The sequence below is a fragment of the Pogona vitticeps genome, chromosome 2, assembly GCF_051106095.1.
Source record: "Pogona vitticeps strain Pit_001003342236 chromosome 2, PviZW2.1, whole genome shotgun sequence".
Lineage (NCBI taxonomy): Eukaryota > Metazoa > Chordata > Lepidosauria > Squamata > Agamidae > Pogona > Pogona vitticeps.
This window is the reverse complement of record NC_135784.1, coordinates 127,859,851-127,880,819: the sequence shown is the minus strand read 5'-3', so window position 1 is coordinate 127,880,819 and position 20,969 is coordinate 127,859,851. Positions and strand designations below refer to the sequence as shown.

Here is a 20,969-nt window from a genome sequence, read left to right as displayed (position 1 = left end):
ATGTTGCGCCAAATTCCAAGTTCCAATGGCTTTGGGTCACAAGGATTTATAAAGAAGTCAGACCCAGTGTGTCTCAAAGACAAAGAATCTTAATTGAAGATGGGCCACTTCCATTGGGGCCACATCATCCGATGCAACCACATGGTGTATCAGCTGGGGCTTCTTGCCGGTATTTTCAAAGGAGACACCCTCTTCCATCTGCCACAAATGGCTCATCAAAGCCCACCCAGCCATCACAAACGCAAAAGATGACAGTCACTACTTAGTCTTCTGTGAAAAGCTCGGATGAGAAATGCATCAGGGGGAAAAGTGAACATTTTGAATCTCAACCTACCTCATTTTCCTCCATAATCCACCCCCCCCAATTAGAAAAAGGCCTATTTCACCATCTAGTGACCAAATGTTTTTTAAAAAAACCTTAAGTGCTACCGCTGACCCTGACCCCCACCCCCGAAACATGACAGAATTGCCTTCCCCAGCCCCCATGCCCCCTACAGGACACATAGTGACTTTTTTTTTGAGCAACAAAACTTTTTTTCCAATGGTCAAATCTTTGGGCGTGCCTGTAGAGATGATGGAGATACCTTTGTTAGGTCATTGCGGGTGGGCATGGCTGCAGACATTTATGCACAGCTACAGAAAAAGATACAGTGGAAAGCCAAAAGCATTTGAGTTATTCTTTTATTTTGTTGCTTCTTAGTCCACACAGTTGGTATAAAATCAGAAAAGCAAAGCAAAAATAATTGTATAATAATGTCTGGAGTCTTAGCATCAGAAGGCACCGCTGACACATCTACATACGGCTGCCAGTACATTTCATTGCCAGACGCACATTGGGAAGCACAGAAAAGGATTACAGAGGACCTTGAGGGGACAGGATTCCTACCAGGGGTGGGCGGGGTGGGGTGGGGCTAGAAGGCTTGCTGACTTCCCTCTTCTTGTCCATGAAGCGGGAGGGCCTTTGGTTATAAATGCTTTATTTAAAAAAATAAGAGTAATAATAATGATGATGATAGCAGCTTTTCTAAGTACAAAAGCAGTTATAGGCAGTATCTATGACAGAGAATTATTTATCATTCCTATCCCATGATTTATCTCAAAATTGTTATCTGAATTTCCAGTGAGTAAAGGTTAAATGGCTTAGCAATATAAGGAATGGTAAGTAGATAGCACCATTTCACAGATTTGGTATTCAATTTCCTAGAGGAATTTAGGAGAAGAGGGAGGGAAGGGAGAGCTTAGAAGGTCTGGAGCTTTGAAACGTTTATTCATTCTTCACCACTTTAGCCTATTCCTAAGGAAAGGGAGGAAACCCCTTTTATGAAGATCATGGTCTCTCCTTGGGCCACCTCCATCAGGCAGGGCTGGAGTATAGGTTTTAACCTAGTTATAGGAATCAACTGGTCATGCATTATTTTTATTTCTCATCCCACTGGGATGTTCCTGTCTTCTAATATAGCTTCAGTGGATGCCTTGCCATCATAAAAACATGCAGAAAGGCACTGGATTAGTTTGTTCAGCCTGAAGAAGTTGAACTCTAACTGCAAATATTCCCCTCTGAGATAGACTGAGGGTTGTCAAATGATGACAGTTGTACCTTTCCCTTCAAAGCAACTTAGAGGGCAATCAATGGGGACGGCATAGGGAGGTGAGCAGCCTAATTACACAGTTTCAGAATGAGTAGGTGGGAAGACACTTCATGTACCCCACCACATCCTGATCCCAAAAGATCCAGGCACTCAGTTCACCCACCCATACCTTGGTTATCAACTTTACATTCTGGTAGATGATCTTCCCCTTCCTGCACAGCATTTCTATCTATTATTTGGCTAATATCAGTGCATAATAGGCACACTATAACTATTCTGGGGACCCAACCTGTGGTTCTGGGTTTGCATTTGGTTTGGGTTTTGAAGTGGAAAGCTTTGGAGGAGGGATCCATTCGCTTCCACAGCAAGAAAAAGAAAAATTCGGCACCCTAATTATAATGTTACAAGTTAAGAATTCTTAGGCACTTCCTTTAGGCTTTAAACATGGCGGCAGGTCAACAAACAAAAGCAAACAGTACTATGTACATATATGTAAAAAGTGTTATAAATAGGTTTTCTTAAACCATAGATACTATATACATCTTCAATAAACACAGAAACCCTTCTCTCAGTTTTGTTCCTTCCTTTCTTGTTGGGTTTTGGGTGTGTGTGTGTGATTGTGTGTTGTTGTTGTTTTGTTAACTTCCTTTTTTTTCCCCTTCCATTTTTAATCTTATTGATGCCCCCTCTCCTTGTCCCAAGTGCTCTGGTTTCAGTGGCCTCAACTTGACACTTCATTCGCGCTTCCTCAAGATGATGTAGATCACCCCACTAATGATGGCTAGTGGGAAAGCCACCCAGGCCAGGATGTATGTGAAGCCAAAGGAGACATTGTCAGAGGGGAGATGCCAGTCTGTATGTCTCACTGTGAAGATAGCGGCGCCACTCATCACACAGAGGCCTGTGGAGTACAGAAAACAGAGAAAATTAGCATAGATGTGTAAGCAAGCACACACAGAGGGACATCTATCCATGACTATGATAGGGGATCTGGCCAAGATGGAACATTTCTCAAACACTCCTTCACCGACTGCCTCCCAGTCATTCGTGTAGGGCAGCTTTAACTTAACTATGATTCATGCAAAGCCAGTGTCCATGTGGGTTCTGGGAGCTGAAGATCTAAACCAGTCATTCTTTCAGGCTCTGGTTTTAAAGACAAGCACTTACGAAATATAAAGACATTAGATCAAAACAACCCCTTCCCACTTCAAAAGGAATAAAGAAGTGGGCTAAATTTCTGTAAGGGCCAATCCAGTCATCAGTCCTGGTAATCTCAGACTTGCAACTGTATAAAAAAAATAGGTTGCCTCCCAACTGGGCAAAAAAAATATAAAATCAATAAAATATATATTTTTAAAAAGCCACTTGTCTTCTTTCAACAGAAAATAGCCTCCAATGCCTGACAGAAAAAGTTAGTTAACCACTCTCTTCATACGGAGGCAAGCTTGGATAATTATGTTCCATCTGAGATCCCAGTTTGTCTGGAACCCTGTTTTGTAATGTACTCAGCATAATGCCTCTTTTGAGGCTCATAATCTAAGTACAGTCTCTCTACTCTTCCCCCAGCCTGCTGCCTCCTTTGTCCAAAATCCCTGTGTTCAAAATGCAAGCAGGTCAAACCACACCCCCTCTCCTCTTAATATCACCAAGTTCAGCTGTTCCCCCCGCTCTTTTTTTTTTGTACCACTATATCAGCAATAACAGTTCTGAAAGTATTTCCAAAATCCCTGCCTCCATCCAGAGAGAGGGAGAGGGAGCGAGCAAGCGAGCGAGAAGTGCCCATTGCGAGGGACTGCCAGGATCACACAATGGCTCTTCTATTTCACAGCCCAGAACAAGGCCTTTTCGTTGATCCCAGCGATTCCATAACCTGCTCAATGTGCCACCAGAGGAGCCTGTGTTCCCAAAGCCCGACCGCAGCAGCAATGTGCCTCGGGACCACCTACACCTAACCACAGTGATATTTGAGCTGTTCTTTCTCTGGACACTGCCCTCTTTGTTCCCAGAAAGTGCAGGAGTGGGAATGCCTTCAAGCTCACAAGGTGCTGAGGCAGCTCCCTTCCTCTGGGTCACGGAGGGGACCCGCCCACAGCTCCAGCAAAAAGCCCACGTGTGGCAACCAAGCACTATTGTGTCTTGGTCTGGGGTGGGTTTGGGGGGGGGAGAGAGAGAAGGAGTGCCATGGTCATACCGCAAATCACCTACATGACACAAGAGAGCAATGGATTGTGCATTTAAAAAGAACCACGCAGAAAGCAGAGATACCGGGGCAATTTTAGCTTGGCATTACAGAAAAATCTTAGTAGGCCATTAGGGAGCAAAGGTCACAGGGCTCAATTCCGAGCCCAAAACTTGTGCTAAAATTCAGTTCATGTGTAACTGAAGAAGATGCAGAGAAACTGGGAGCATCATCCCAAAGAGCAGATTCTTTGCTCTCTCTCTCCCTGTTTGAACGGACTGACCATGTCACCTTGCCACCAGCATCCTGCCCTCACCGTGGTCACTTGGGCCATGGCTTCACACCCCTCTCTGATCTGCTCCTAGTTGAAGTCTTCCTGCATGGAAGGACACTGGGGGGGGGGAGGGGGGAGCCCTTTAAACCAGCGAGGCAGGAACCTGAGGCAGGCCCCTGACCCACACTCCGCAAGGGCCCCCGTCTGCCTGCCACTGGCGTGTTTCAAGACGACCAGCTCCCCAGTTGCAACAAGATCAAAGCCTGAGCAACTCAGCCATGCCCTTTTCCTACTTTCCCAAGAAAGTTTCGAAAATACAAAAGAGGGGATGTTAATGTTACAAAAAGGTGCCACAGCACTTCAGTCCGGGCAAGACCCATAAGCTGTTTCTCACCTGATTTGAAATCAAACCATCTTACTTTTGTTTTTCCTCCCACTGGAAAAAGCCTCTCACACACACGGCCATGTGTCAGCCACACAGCAATCACCTGGATAAATTATGCTTTAAATGGATTGTTGTACTTTACTGCTTTGAATATGTTTTGGTGGTGCTTATGTTTTTTCATATGGTATTTGTTTGATTCTTTTTGTATTTGTATACTCACTGTTGATAGTGTTAAATAGTGTTTTTTTTTAATTATGTAAGTCACCTTGGGTCCTTTTAAAGGAGAAAAGTGGGGTAAAAATACCTTAAATAGATAAATAAATGTACAGTCGTGCCTCGCTTTACAACTGCCCCACATTATGACGAAACCGCATTACGACGATCTTTTTGCAATCGTAATTGCGATCACAAAACAATGGTCTAAATGGGTTTTTTTCGCTTTGCGATGATCGGTTCCCTGCTTTGGGAACCGATTCTTCACAAAATGATGATTTTAAAACAGCAGATCGGCAGTTTCAAAATGGCTGCCAGGTAAACAAAATGGCTCCCCACTGTTTTCTGGAACGGATTCCTCGCAAGAGAGGCAGCGAAAATGGCTGCCCTATGGAGGATCTTCGCTGGACGGTGAATTTTGACCCCACTGGAACGCATTGAAGGTGTTTCAATGGTTTTTTTTTCCGCTTTATGATGTTTTCGCTTAATGGCGATTTTCCTGGAACGGATTATCGCCGTTAAGCGAGGCTCCACTGTAGGCACAAATCCTATTGAAAGCTATTGTAACAGCATCTGCACTTAAGATCTAGTATGTAGCTTCAGAAACCAAGTTACTGGTCTAAAGATAAGTGGCATTCACACAGGCACAAACTGGTCTGATTCTCTACCACCACCACCACCCCCTGACGCCCCTCAGAGCATCATGTCTCGTGGGGCAGACAATGTCAACCAGACATTCCAAATGGTATTCCTCCGAGAGGTCCCCACATTTTGCATAATAAATTTATTTTGCAAGCCCAATTTTGTAGATTCCTGTTTGTCTATGTGTAGCATCCCACTCTTTCAGAGCAAGTTACAGTGAATTCCTGGAACATCTCTGATCCTGACACAGACCAAATCTCCTTAAGCTATAATAATAAACAAGCCTTGTGTACTCTCAGATTATTAGAATGCATTTGGTTTTAACCGCATATTCCTCCTACTTAAGAGACCTCATCCCATCCCTCCCCACTGAGCAGAAACAGGACTATTAATTCTCAGAGAGCTACTGTACTCAACATCCTGTTCCTTCTAGACCTGCAGGCAGATGAAACAGCAAAAACTAATATCACGGCTCTTTTTTTCGAGCAGCTGGGCTGAGCCAGATATCCAAATACTGCCTGAGGGGCAGGAATGCCTCCAAAAGGCAATGATGGATGGCCTGGAAAGTTACTCTCTCACAGACTCCTTCAGGGATATTGGCTTAATGCCCCGCCCAGCAGAAACAAAAGGTTCCCTTTGCTCACACCAAGATATCTAAACAGATAGAACATGAACAAGGGCTAGATGAGTTCTGAATCTTCACTTATTCCAGCCCTAATATTTTGAAGTATGGATTAATGTCTACAGAAAGTCCTACAAATGCAGCAAGGGAACTGGCATCCAAAAGATAGGGAACAGAGAGGTTGCTAGAGACACAAGGGCTATTCAGAAGCAGCAGTTCCCTCAGACTGCAGCAGATAAGAGCTGTGGAACTGAGAGAGTGAGCGGTGGTTGATGGTAGTCCAGTCCATCTCAAGGTCATGAGCCAGTATTTGGCTGGTGTGGTACATTTCAAGTCCAGAAACACGAGAGAGAGTGCCATGCCACATTGTATTCTGCTACCCCTTCCAGACCAGCTGGGGGATGAGGAGGCAGTCAGACTGTGCTAGAGGGACAGGCAGGAATGTAAGCCTGATCCTGCAAAGTCCACAAGCCCTTCTTGCTTCCCAGCATCTTACAGTCCTCATTGCCATTTGCCTCAGTTCATCCACTTGGGTCTTTGGAGTAATGCCCTCAGGATTAACTGTTATAGAAATGAAATGTTTACACATTTTTAAAAATATGTATTTTTAAAATGGTTTTTAAACCTGGCCCAACATGTCATGGTCAACCTTGAGCCGGCTATTATTTGGCTAATAAAATGGTTTTTAAACCTGATCAACATGTCATGGTCAACCTTGAGCCGGCTACCTGGGATTCAACCCCAGGTTGTGAGCAGTTTTGACAGCCATACAGCAGTTTAACCACTGCACCATGAGACTCACCAGCCCTGTGAATGTACTCTTGGAATAATGTAAGGAATGCAGTGGCAATGTCTTTTCTATTTCCTTCACACTTCCCTTAAGGGCTCTTGGAGGCGACTTCCCAGATCCAAATAAGAGCCACCTCCATGGCACAGACAGAGGCTACTTCCAATGCTGCTGCAAGGCCTTGCCCTCCTAGACTACTGTACTTTCAAAATATGATGCATGGTATACAATTCAGGAAAGGATTTATTTACTGGGAGGACTGGGAAGCTTGGGGCCCTCCAGATCTTCTTAGGGAGTGGCCTATAGTCTAAAGCAGGGACACAAGTGGTGGGGTGCATCTTTCCACAAACTATCAATCTCATTGGCTCTTCTGGTGGGCCACATGGGGTTTTCAATCCAATCACACCTGGAGAACTTATGCTGGTTTACAGCATATACACATCACTGAAAAACAGTTTGCACCATCTCAGGCTCACATGTAGCACTCAGGTGGCTGCTACAGTGCATGGGCTCTGCCTCATGCCTTTGGGCTTGTCTACTGGTGGAATATACCAATTTTACAAAAAAAAGTGTTGTGTTCCTCCATCTCAAACCTGCCCCCATCAAAGCAGCAGGCTGTGTGGTTCTACTGTTGTCCTTTCTTTCCATGATTAGTCAGCTTTGCTCTAGCTTGGGAAGCTTTCTTTCTCCCTTTTTTTTCCTTTTTCTTTTTGCAGTATTCCCAGAAGCACATTACCAGCCCCCTTCCACTTACCAGCAAGGACCTGAAAGAAGCCAGTAAGGTAAAAACGTCCACCCTTGGTGAGAGTGAAGAGCTGGCAGAAGAACAGGAACAGAGACATCACACTGAAGACGATGGAAAGAACCATCAGAGCCTGGACAGACTGCAGCCATTCTGGAAAGAGAAAAAGAACGCAAAAGTCAATTAAGACAAATCATGCCCAGGAATTGCTATTTCTACAAGCAGATCTATAAACAGGGCTCCAGCGTTGATTTCCAACTGCTCCAGCTATTGACAACATGAGCTAAAAAAAAATAGCCCACAATCAGAAAGGATTAGCGAAAAGCAGAACAAAGGAGTGGGGAAATCTCTGGTCCTAGGGCTGAATCTGTACCTCCAGGGGTTCAAATCCTGCCTTCTAGATTTCCCAGACTGTCAGGTCCCTTTCCCTATAACGCCACTGCTAGATGGTTTCCTGACTTCTGTAGATTCCCCCGACCCCATTCTAAGGGGCTGAAAATGCTTCTGCCAAGGCTTACGTCACTAACAGTAAGAGCTTAAAGGTAAAACATGCTGGCATTTGAGTTCTGCTCTTTTGCTGTTGGCCCCACCTGTCCCTGGAACGCAGCCAAGAACTCCTCGGAAGCAGAATTCACCCCTCGAGTTGACAGAGGCTGACGTCTTTGCCCTACATGATCCACTATCCACCTGTTGTTTGGTGTGAAAATTACAGGCGATCTCTGCAGCCGCAGGAAGCTCCACATTGAAAAACGGCCATAGCGGTTATCCATGCACACATTCCTCATAGAGCTTGGGAAAGATACTTTTTTGGAAGCCATTTTAAACAAATAGATAGGCCAGCTTGGGGATTCTGTGAGCTGTAGTCCAAAAACAACTTTTGCGAGTTTCGGTTCCTCTCCAGTGAAGTCACCAGGCATTTCTAGAGATCGCTACGATGGAAGGCCTCTTGGAAATTCAGCCTCGGAGCTTCAAGGAGGGTTGTAACTAGCCATTTTGGCACTTGGGGCAAGTGGCACCCTCCCTCATGCCCTCCACGCTGAGACAATAAGGGAGGAAAATGTTGTGTCTCCACTTCAAAAGAATATGTTTTTGAAGAAGAAGGGTGAAAGTGTTGTGGGCCATTTTGGACCAGGAAGTGTTGTCATCTACTCACCAGTAGATTCACTTCAAGGATTTGGCACCCTCTACATTTTATGTCTTGGGGAAAGCCTCATTTGCTCCACCTTAATTACTGCCCTGCCTAAAATCCTACAGAAAGTGCAACCAAAAAACCGCTGCTTATTGGTTCAGTATCCTCAGAGAAGCTGAAGGGAGAGGAAATTCAGAACACACGCACACATACGAAAGTTACTCTGGAATGTGCTGCCACAGGCGGCAGCAAGCAGCTTGAAAACGGGATTGGTCAAATTTGTAGGCAATTATATTTCCAGGGTTTACTAGCTAGTACTATTTCCAGTGTCTGTGCTTATAATACCTATTGCTGTGGAACACCAGTGGGATTGGTAGAGCCATAAGTAGAAATCGTGGCACCCAGGGTGAATAGTACTATCTCCCACAGACTCAGAAAAAAGGAGCAGAATATGGTGTCTTCTCTGCTCCAGAGAGAGAGAGAGAGAGAGAGAGAGATTGAACTATGCTTTCCAAAAAAGGAAAGCAAATAGGGGTGGGAGGTGCTACTATTTATTTTCCTAACACCCACCACTCAATTCATCTTTAGAATTTGATGCCCTCCATATTTTTGTGCCCCAGGACAAAGTTCCAGTGGCCCACCCTAATTGTAGCTCTGGGGAAGGGGCTACAGTAGTCATGCCCTTCCTCTGCACTTCCTGTGGACCTCTGGTTGTTGGCCACCATGGGAAGAGAAGGCTAGGGAGGCCATGTCTGTTTGCTCCCACATAGCTCTTCTTAAGTTATCTCAGGACCTAATTTTAAAAATCAGCTACTAATTGTAGTACCCCTGCTGTTCTTGATAAATCTGCATGTTAGACCTGGAAATGGTGACAGCTCATGTCCAAATGAAGGAAACTAGGTGGCTGAGTGAAAAGTACAGCTCCGGTATTAGTGGGCCTGGGTTCAGGTGCTTTGGTTGAGGCATTTGAGTGTGGCACATTCTATACTACCTTCTGAATCTCACGATGGCGGTCAATCAGTCACTCAGTCCCTCCATCTTTAAATTCCTATAGTCGCTCAATGTCCAATATATCCAGGGCACTTCCCTTCTTATCAAAACACTTGCAAGTGTAGGTGCTCAACAAGTCCCATTCATTCAATGGGTGTATTCTGGTTAGGAGAACATTCAGAGGGAAGGGAAACCCAGAATCGGAACGCATAGTTTTACTTAAGATTCAAAACAGCTACTTTGAAAGTGGTTTTGTAATAATACTTCGGCCATTTAGATGCCTCGGTGATTTAGATAGCTGGCTGCGGAGCCAGAGGTTTGGAGTTCGATTCCCCACCGTGCCTCCTTGACAGGGGCTGGACCCTATGATCCATAGGGTCCCTTTCCAGCTCCGCAGTTCTAGGATTATCATTGTTGTTATTATTTAATCCCCATTCCTCTCAAATTACACTTGGGAAATAATGCTAACTGGAGTTGTGATATTTTACAGAAGTCATTTCCCACAATTGCTACATACAATCTGACTATTCCAAATTGCAGACAGAATACTGTATTTGGCAGTAGTCGTTCACCATAATTGATCAGGCTGAGTCACAGAAGTATTACTCTGATAAATAAATAATGTTGTTTTAAAGTGTGTAAATTGCTTTAAGCTGATTTCATTGATTGTATCCTGCAGATCTGGGGAAAATATAGTGGATTTGAAATACTTACATCAATAAAATAAAATAAGGTCGCAATGACATCTACTTGAATTCAGTGAGGGTTATTTGGTTTCAGTGAGGCACTTACAGCCCATGATTTCAGCTCCTGGTTAGATATGCCAGCAAATATTTTACAAAAATATCTGGAACAATATTTTACCAAAAGCCAAGGACCAGCTGTCATTCCAGTATTCTGACTAAGTCTCAACTCCCACATACACATCCTTGCATTTCTGGATGACCTTCATAAGCACAGATTGTCTATTACAAGAGTACAGTTTACACTGAAATGAACGGCTGTGGATATAAAACATCTCAAATAACCAACCATAATTCATCTTCATTCTTCCATTTTTTGATTTTAAACCAAAGAAATAGGCAATAATTCTTCATGCATTGAAGAGGATTTCACAGATAAGAGCTATATGTGAGACCTCTGACATGTAAAATTATTTCTCGATGTCTTGTCCCACAGAGCATTTAAAAAAAGACTAGTGTTGTCTCTTCCATATATTCAGAAGGCTTGATTTCCCTCAGTGCATGATGGAATCTCAGGCCTCCCAATGCACTTCCTTTTTATTGAACAGAAGACATTTAGAAGCCTCATGGTGCAGTGGTTAAACCGCTGTACTGCAGCCCAAACTGTGCACACGACCCGGGGTTCAATTCCAGGTAGCCGGCTCAAGGTTGACTCAGCCTTCCATCCTTCTGAGGTTGGTAAAATGAGTAACCAGCTCTCGGGCAGGGGTGGTGGTGTAGCCTGTTTAATTAACTTGTAAACCGCCCCAAGGGTGCTTGAAGTGCTATGGGGCAGTATATAAACTGCACAGTTTTTAAAACTCATTTCCTAAACAAACATAGATCTGGGAATAGGAGTTGGAGACAAGGTCCCCCCCCCATATTAGGATAAAAGAGGGTTAACAGGCATTAGTTATGGAAGGTGGAAGTTCCTTTGCCCTGATGCAATTCCCACATGAGACAGGGTGGGCTGTGGATGAGTGACGCAGCCTTGTGGATGGGGCAGGTGGCATAGGGCATCCCCATTCATCCAGCAGGCAGTGGCAGGGTGCCAGCATCAGGCTAAAGGCCCCTGAGATCTGACCCACAAGGTTGCAAGAAAACTCCACAGCAGAGAAGCTAAGCAAAACCAGGATTTTCTATTGCTTTACCACACAGAACAACCAGCCTTTTTTTTTTTCAACAGCTTGAACAGAAGGTAGTATTTCTGAGAGAGCTATTTCGTCTCCTGGGAGATCAATACAATGCACATAAAGTTTTTTAATACCTCCTTATCTCTGGGAGCTCCTAGGTTAAAAGAGAGCAAAAGATACACTATGCACATTCCTCCAGGCCCTTCAAATGTAACCCCAGGCAGACCAGAGCAGTTAAAGTGTCACTAATGTATTATCCTCCAGAATGCAGCCCCCCAGGGCAACAATAATGCTGCCGAAGGACTTCACAGGTGACATCACTGAGTTTAAGAGTGTGCGCTCATTTTGGCTTATCTGGTAATGGTGAACATAAAGAGGGGGGCACTCCATTGCTTAGCATGTGACCACACCTGTTGTATGTGCAAAAAGCCTTGATTTCCATTCTTCGCCCTTTCCTTCAGATGTTTCAAAGATCAGCTCTCAGGATTCCTGACTATTACTATATGGCCTGGGGCTGATAAAAGCTGAAGTCCAAAACATCAGCCAAGCAACAGATTAGAGAAAGCTGCCTAGTAAACCCAGTAAAACACATGATCTCAGATAGTAGGGCTTAGGAGAAAATTCTACTCGAGACCTCAAAAAAAGACCTAGGACCAAGCATAGTGTTCTAGGTGGACCATTTGTCTGGCCTAATTCAATATAATGAAATTTCATGCAAGGAAACATGGGGAGAAAAGAGGCAAAAGAAAGGAGAATTGGTATTTGGAGAAACCATAATCTAGGTTAATAAGTATTATAATTTCACCCCAACTAAGAAACAGCTCATTAAACACTCTGGGGTCTACCATGTTTTTATTGGAAGGCAGAGGTCCACCAATGCAAGACAAGTGAAGCACAACATCTGGGAGAAATTACTTCTATGGAGTACAACTCCCAGAACCTCTGGCCAACATGATCACCACCCAGCATGCTAAGAGTTACAGTTCAAAACAGTAACTTTTCCATTCTCTGCAATTACCCACTGCACATCATTACCAGCTGCAACAACCTTCTGGTCTCTGTAAATCTACACAGACAAGTACAAATTTATTGTTACTACAGAATAGATATTCCTGCACAGAATTCTAAAACTGGACAGGGGACCTAATCAAAAGCAACCAACCTAAAGTTTAGGGAGAAGAATTGCTGAGACTGAGCAGCAAGTAAGTTGTAGAAGGGTAGCCATGGCAGAAAATTATATTGGGGGGGGGGGTGTGAGTTCTTAACTTGCCTATTTAAAATTACTGGAAGTCAGAAACCTTTTTAGATCCTGCAAAGTATCTGGAGATCTACTAATACAGTGGTGCCTCGCAGAACGGTCGCTCTATAGAGCGACAAATCCGCGCAACGGTGCCGTTTTTGCGATTGCAAAAGCGATCGCAAAACGGCACCTAGATAGGGCAGGAATCACAGAGCGAAGGTCGGTAAGCTGTTCCGCGGATTCAAAATGGCCGCTGGAACAGCCGAAAGGGCCAGGCGCAGCATTTTCGCGCCCTCTCCTCGCTTACCAAGGGAGCGAAAACGCTGCGCCCGGCCCTTTCGGCTGTTCCGGACAGCTGATCGCACCGTTTTCGCGCCCTCGTTCAGCGAGGGGAGGACACAAAAATGGCTGCCAGCATCGTTGAACGGTGAGTATTCAGCCCAATTGGAACGCATTAAACACTGTTTAATGCGTTCCAATTGGTTTTCTTGCCCCGTTCAACGATGCTTTCACACAGCGAGGGTTAATCCGGAATGGATTAACCTCGCTGTGCGAGGCACCACTAATCTGGCCCTCTTCTAATCAAGTTTTTTTTTTTTTTTAAATCATTTCACATACACGTTTGTTTCAAACCCAGTTTTAAGAAAACAAAATTGGGCTGATTTAGGCTGCAGTCCGAATAGTATTTACCTGGGAATACCTCTTAATGGAAGAGCATTTGAGCAAGCCATTCTTTGGCCAGCATTCTCAAATATACCCTGTAAACGTCTTCAGCTGATTTTAAACAAGTATCCAAACTATGTTATGAATGAAAATAAAAAGTTTTCCCCCTCAAAACTGAGAGGAATAATAATGATCAGAGCAAAACTAGTCTAAAAATATAGGTCCCGTGTTGACCAAATAAAACAAAATACAGTCACTTAATAGTAGGTAGAAAGAATGTAGTAGGCTTAGACAGATGTACAGTAGTTGCCAGAGTGATTTGTTAACAATGAAAATAATGGTGTGTGTGGAATGAAAATAAGTACTAGAAGGACATAAGCTACTTTGGGCAGCCTAAACACAATTTTATTCCAGATACCATACCCTAATGCTACTTAATACGGTTTTCACACTCTAGCGGTTGGAAAGACCGAGTCCAGTTTCTGCTGGCCGCATTCTGCAGATGGGTCTCTAGATCCAATCCAAGCCAATAACAAAATGATAAAACAAAAACAAAGAAACAGAAGCACCCTATTCTGATGATCTAGTTAGAGATGAGAAAGGCGGCAGTGAATTATTGGGTTTTTGACCTTTGCCTAAGGAATGGACTATATTGCTTCCCAATCATACATTTAGCCAGACGTGATTAAGGGTGCGAGTCCACCTCCGTACTTTATTCCCTCATGCCCAAAAGATTCTCAGCATAACTTTGCAGCTCCCATCCACAAGGAGCAGCTAGTAAAACATATTTCCTTCTCTCTCACCAGCATCTCTTAGCGGTCCAGTTGACAAGATCAGTTACCAGGTACAGGAATAATTCCCATAAATAACTCTCTGGAGGGATGGAAAGGGAAATACATCCTACAAATAATGGCTACTTGTAGCTTGATCCCAAGCAACATACCTTCAACACTGACATGGTCAAGATCAGCAGGCAGAAAGTCATATAGGGAAATCCTTTACACACAAATAGAGTTGGGCACGAACTACAAGTTCGGTAGTTTGTCCTTTAGATGTGGTTCCCAGTCCTCCCTCGGACACTGCATCTGAGTGGGTGCCCACCAGAGGAGGTGGGACTGAGAACCGCCGAACATCTGTTTGTTCAAAGGACGAACCAGCATGAACTGCTGGTTCATGCCCATATCTACACATAACACATGCTCTTGGGCTGTGTTTGGGTGATCAAATCCTGACTTAATGAGCCAGCGTATGTATGAGCTTCATCTAGCCACAGGCTACCTCTTCAAGGTCACAATGATTGCCCCACAGAACGAGCCAGGGAGCTCCAGATAACCATGGAATTCCATTCCAAATGAAACAGAAATATAATAATAGGCTAACAAAGAAGCCAGAATTCAGGAACCAGTTTATAAGTCGTCTTCTAAACCCTGTCCTGTCTGGAAGTCACTCATCGTAGTTCCTAACTGACACAGGACAGGAAGGTACAAATAACTTCAGCTTCCTAGTTCTCTGCCAATGTAAAGGGAGGAGTGAATCAACTGCAAAGGGTTTTAACTGAGGACCTGGTTGTCGAGCCCGGGCCATCGTATGAAAGGGTGCCTATATGTAACTAAATCTAAAGGCATGCTCAGGTAACAAGGGTAACTGAGGTAACACTAATTGGTTCCTTGTTTACTCTGCCTCCATGTCTCTCTCCAACATCTCTTGTCTCTCCCTGTCAAATTACAGACTTCCAGTCTTTGGAGACCTGTGCTCTGGGGTGGGGTGGGGAGGAGAGGAGGAAGAAATAAAAAAAGGAGATAAAGTCCAGTCACCGGACTAATCGGCACCACTCTCTGTAACTGATTTGTGGGACCCAGCAGGCAGGGTATACCGCCTTGCAGCCAATCTTATGCAACTGAGCATCTGTCTATGATTTCTAATTGGACATGAATTAGGTCAAAATGATTCAAGAGCAGGATGAGGAGAGTGATGGTGATAGCAATAACAGTGGCAGCAATCAAGGATAGGATCCAGTCTCCTCAGATAATTCATAGCTTTCTTTGCCCTTGAAAAGAAAGGGCTTGCAATAGTGCTGTGGGGTTGTGGATTTTTCATGGATGGCATCATTTGGGTAGGGGATAACTAGTTCTGAGTGCTTCCCCAGCATGACTTAAAGCACTTAAAAATTGTAAAGCACTACACTACCAAGATCTTAGGTCCCCTAAACCTCTCTTCTGTTAGCCACTGAGGTATTCCTACAGCTTTAGAAAAGCACTCTTGTGCCCAAATACTGATAAGCATTGCCCAGTTGCAAGCCCTTTCTTTTCAAGGGCAGATCCTATCTGGAATGGCTAACATGAGGACTCCTGGGGGACAAAATGTCATCCCTCTGGCTCCCATGGAGCTTCACAGCATCTCTATTCCAAGAAGAACAAGAAAATGTATTTTCAAATCTAATGGTTCAAAAAATTCCCCTTCTGTGTAGTAGCAAATTTGCCATGTTTTGAGCCCCTCCCCCTCCAATGCCCTAGAGGCCCCTACACCTCCAAATGTTAATTTTAAAACTCTGTGACCACTAGACAGGGCAACAGAGCTTTTCAAACTTTAAAAAAAAATTTTTTTAAAGGAAAAAATAGCATGAAGGTTGTAGCAGTGGGTCCACCCTCTAAATTCCAAAGATGATCATTGTAGGGTTGCTGGACCTCCGGAAGTTACCCAAATACTTAAAGTATATTTCAGGAGCAATACACACCTTATGTTCCTTAAATGGATTGAAAGAAGCAGTTGCAGAAGTGGTTTCCTTGCCAGTTTTGATCTGTACTGGTAACACAGTTTGCTAGGATTATAGGCACACTTTAAAAAAAAACATAAAATAAAGGAACAATCCTTTTGTTCCATTCGCTATCACGCAGTACCAGACTCTCCAGAAGCTTTCATGTCCATCCTCTTAACACCAATCATGCTCATTTACAATCTTGGAAATAGCAGCCCAGAATCCTTCCAGAGCAGGAGAGAAAGAAGCTATAAATTGAGATTCTTCCCATAAAGGAATTACAAAAATGCACTCTGTGTTCCCTTCTTCAACTGATATCTTTAAGTGCAAGCAAAAAAATCTCTGAAAGGTTTCAAACAGATTAGAAGAAGGTTTGGTGGGACAGTGCCCTCCCTCATCCATAAGCCTAGAGGGACCCCTTGACGGTTCCCTGCCTGGGAACCTGATCTAAGCATTCCAGCGAGGAAGAGAATGTCCCAAGGAGATGCCCTGCATGCCTGAATCTAATTGACTCTAATGTCTCTTAGCTCCCTTGTGCCACCATAAAAGACACTTTCAGAGCACTTCTTAGGACTCTTAGTGGAGGCACAACAATCCCTTCTACAGGATCCTGCTGAATATGTCCCTATGTCACTCACTTATAGGGCTCCCCAAAGCATCCTTCTGAGCAACAGGGACAACGATGGGGACAACTTTATTTGCCTGTGTCCTTTCTCTGAAAGGAGGCAAAAGGCAATGGGACCCTAAGGACACTCAAATCATTCTGCAGCCATCTTTAACCTGGTAGAATCCCAGCATAGCTCAAGCTAGCACAGCCAATGGTCAACGGCTGTCCAAGTAAGGGCACCAGAAAGCTCTGGATTGAGGAGTGTTCTAAACCCAGATTACCTGTAGTTACTTTGTAAAAATAACTTCTTCACAGAAAGGACATGGTGCAGGAGCCAAAACAACATCCAAAGCAAAACAGTACCTACAAGAACTGCTCAGTGGTTTAGGTTTCCAGATACAGAGTCAGAGGATGGGAGTTCAAGCCCCCTCTGTGCCTCCTAGACAGGGGCTGGACTTAATGATCCACAGGGTCCCTTCCACCTCTGCAGTTCTAATATGCTGATGATAAAAACCAAAACCGAAGATGTGTGATGCTTTCAGTACTAACATATTTATTCAAATGTGAGATTCTGTGGATTACAACCCACTTATTGTCTGGAGAAGTGTGTTGTAATTCGCAAATCCCCACATTGAAACAAATTTGTTAGTCTTAAAGACACCACAGTGATTTTGATTTCAACCTTGCTGAAACAACACAGCTAACTCTCTGAAAATGTACACAAAAGTCCTTCCCACAGAGTCTCTCCTTGGCATCATCCATGTATAGCTTTCTTCTTGCCAGGCTAAGATCTTCCTGTTTGTTTTTAGGCCCTTCAAGTAACTGCTTCAGTCTAGCTATTTTCCATTTTTTTATAAAAGGGTAGTTTAATTCAGGAGCTGGAACAGGCTTTGTTTCTTGCTGTATATATGCTACCCTCTTTGCTTAATTTGGCATTTTAATTTTTATTATTATTATTACAAACAACCTCAATGACTGTATGTTATGGGGCAACCCAAAAGTTTCACAACTAAATATATTAAAATGGGAAACATGACTGCCAGGTTCCTGCAATGGAAACACACCAGTGAGCTTTACTTCTAGGTGAGCTTTGGGTAACAAAAAAATCTGAGTTTACACAAGGATTGGCCTCTCACAGCAGCTCAAGATGCCTGATCACAGTGGCCAACTGGATGCCTCTGAGAAAAGCTCAACATGAAGGAAAAGTGAGCTATTAAAGCTAACATTTCAAATATGTGTACTAGTATCTAAATTGATGATAATCGGTCCTTTGAGGGATCTGCCTCACTACTAGGATGATTTAATGGTTTCAAGTCTTATCCTCTGCAGCCACACAAAACAAGCTTGCTCTGGCTTCCACATGACAGTCCTTCAAATAATTTCCTCTCATCCTTTGATTTTAATGACTGCTTTGGTCCTGTTTGTTTCTGTCCATGGAGTTTTCTTGGCAAAGATACTGGAGTGGTTTGCCAGTTACTGCTCCAGGGGGATTGCGTTTAGTCAGAACTCTGCACTATGACCTGTCCGTCTTGGGTGTCCCTGCACGGCATAGCCCGTAGCTTTTCTGAGTTACTCAAGCCCCCTCACCATGACAAGGCAGTGACCCATGAACTACCGTACAATTGCACTCATTTCACATGCTACCAAGGTTATGCTCAAATCCTACAAGGTATGCTTCAGCAGTATGTGGACCGAGAACTCCCAGAAGTACAAGCTGGATTTCGAAGAGGCAGAGGAACTAGAGACCAAATTGCTAGCATTTTCTGGATTATGAAGAAAGCCAGAGAGTTCCAGAAAAACATCTACTTCTGCTTCATTGATTACGCAAAAGCCTTTGACTGTGCAGACCACAGCAAACTATGGCAAGTCCTTAAAGAAACGGGAGTGCCTGACCACCTTATTTATCTCCTGATAAACCTATACGTGGGATAGGAAGCAACAGTTAGAACTGGATATGGAACAACTGATTGGTTCAAAATTGAGAAAGGAGTACAACAAGGCTGTATATTGTCTCCTTGCTTATTTAACTTATATGCAGAATACATCATGCGGAAGGCTAGACTGGAGGAATCCCAAGCTGGAATTAAGTTTGCCGGAATAAATATCAACAACCTCAGATATGCAGATGATACCACTCTAATGGCAGAAAGTAAAGAGGAATTAAAGAACCTCTCAATGAGTGTGAAAGAGGAGAGAGCAAAAAATGGTCTTAAGCTCAACATCAAAAAAACCAAGATCATGGCCACTGGTCCCATCACCTCCTGACAAATAGAAGGGGAAGATATGGAGGCAGTGAAAGATTTTACCTTCTTGGGCTCCATGATCACTGCAGATGGTGACATCAGCCACGAAAGTAAAAGATGCCTGCTTCTTGGGAGGAAAGCAATGACAAACCTAGCATCTTAAAAATCAGAGGCATCACCTTGCCGACAAAGGTCTGCATAGTCAAAGCTATGGTTTTCCCAGTAGTGATGTATGAAAGTGGGGGCTGGACCATATAAAAAGCTGACCACTGAAGAACTGATGCTTTTGAATTGTGATGCTGGAGGAGGCTCTTGAGAGCCCCCTGGACTGCAAAGAGAACAAACCTATCCATTTTGAAGGAAATCAACCCTGAGTGCTTACTGGAAGGACAGATCCTGAAGCTGAGGCTCCAATACTTTGGCCATCTGATGAGAAGAGAAGACTCCCTGGAAAAGACCTTGATGTTGGGAATGTGTGAAGGCAGGAGGAGAAGGGGACAACAGAGAACAGGATGGTTGGACAATGTCATCAAAGCTATCAACATGAATTTGACACGACTCCGGGAGGCAGTGGAAGACAGGAGGGCCTGGTGTGCTCTGGTCCATGGGATCATGAAGAGTCGGACACGACTTAACAACTAAACAAGATCAACATGGTCCTGTTTGCTTCATCTTTTTAAAAAAATGTTTTTATGGTTGAATTTGTTTCTACTGTTGTTTGTATTGTTGTATGATTGTAACTACTATCTAGTATAGGAAGGCATGGCATAAATGTAACAGATAGTCATAACAGCCAGGAATTCATATACAGTATAGCCCTCATGACTTGTAGGCACTGGAAAATGTTTTCCCCACAAATCTGCCTCCCTTTTCATAGAATCATGGAATGGTAGAGCTACAAAGGGTTCAAAGGGTTATCAAGTCCAAATGAAGACATCTGCAACTCAAGCTCTCCTGACCAATGGCCACCCAGCCTCTTCTTGAAAAAATCTACTATGGGGGAGATGCCACCACCCTCTTTGGCAACCCATGCCACCACTGAACAGCTCTTAAATGTCAAGATGTTTTCTCTAAAATTTAGTTGAAATCTCCTTTCTCATGAATTGACTCCAGTTTCAGGTTCTACCCTCTGAAGCCACACAAAACAAGCAAGCTCTGACTTCCACAAAACAATCCTTCAAATATTTAAAAATGGCTTTCATGTTCCCTCTGTCTTTTTCCCCCAAGACTCTACACACTCAACTAACTCTCTCAGCTATTCCTCAAAGGGCTTGTTTTGTAGACTTTTTACCATCTTGGTTGCTATACTTTAGAGATATTCCAGCCTGCTAATGTCTGTCTTAAATTGTGGTGCCCAGAAGTGGACACACAGGTGAGGTCTCACCAAAGCAGAGGGCAACTATTTATTTTCCTTCATCCAGACACTATTCTCCTGTTAAGGCAGCCAGGTTAATGCACCCAGGCACAAATCTGAAGAGCATTTTCTCCACACCTTCGTCCAAGCTGTTTATAAAGTTGCTGAAGAACCATAGCCTATTCAAACTAAAAGAAGAATGGAGATAAGAGATATATCTCGGCCCCTAGAAGTGTCACTTGAAGAATGCAATGTACAATAATGTCCACAGAGCGCTTATAATTCCATGGGGTTTTTGGCATCATTCTACTGCTTTCCATGGTGCTGTTTCATCTGGAAATCTGACCAATAATCTTCTGATGTAAACGCAGGGCTCACTCCTGAATTCCTAAGATAAGCCTACACAAGGAATGTTTGGCCGGACAAACTAAACTATGAGTAGAACATTTGTACATACTGATCAGGTTAGGGAGTGATTGCAACCAGTAAGAATGTACTTGAACCAAACAAGCACGTTCCAGATGGGAGGTCTAAAGCAATGAGGTGTGCCACTAGTATCAACATACTCTTTTCTAATGCTACTTTCTGGCCATCACCATTGCCAGAGGACCAGACTCCAGTAGCTATTTTTGTTCTTTGGAGAAGACAGGGAAAGTCGATAAGTGGGGCCAAGTTCCATGTGGGCTACAAGAGACTAAGG

The 20,969-nt window shown here is 43.8% G+C and overlaps 1 protein-coding gene across 3 annotated transcripts in view; it reads right to left on the bottom strand.

Moving 5' to 3' along the window:
• Positions 1–667: 667 nt before the first annotated feature.
• Positions 668–20,969, bottom strand: part of PMP22 (peripheral myelin protein 22) — a 38,721-nt gene continuing 18,419 nt past the window's right edge. For all 3 annotated transcript variants that reach the window (XM_020803010.3, XM_020803008.3, XM_020803007.3), the window contains exons 4-5: positions 7,446–7,586; positions 668–2,490 (exon numbers count right to left, since the gene is read on the bottom strand). In XM_020803010.3, the coding sequence (XP_020658669.1) occupies positions 2,324–2,490; positions 7,446–7,586 (308 nt within the window). In that variant the 3' untranslated portion in view covers positions 668–2,323. The remainder of the gene's footprint in view (positions 2,491–7,445; positions 7,587–20,969) is intronic.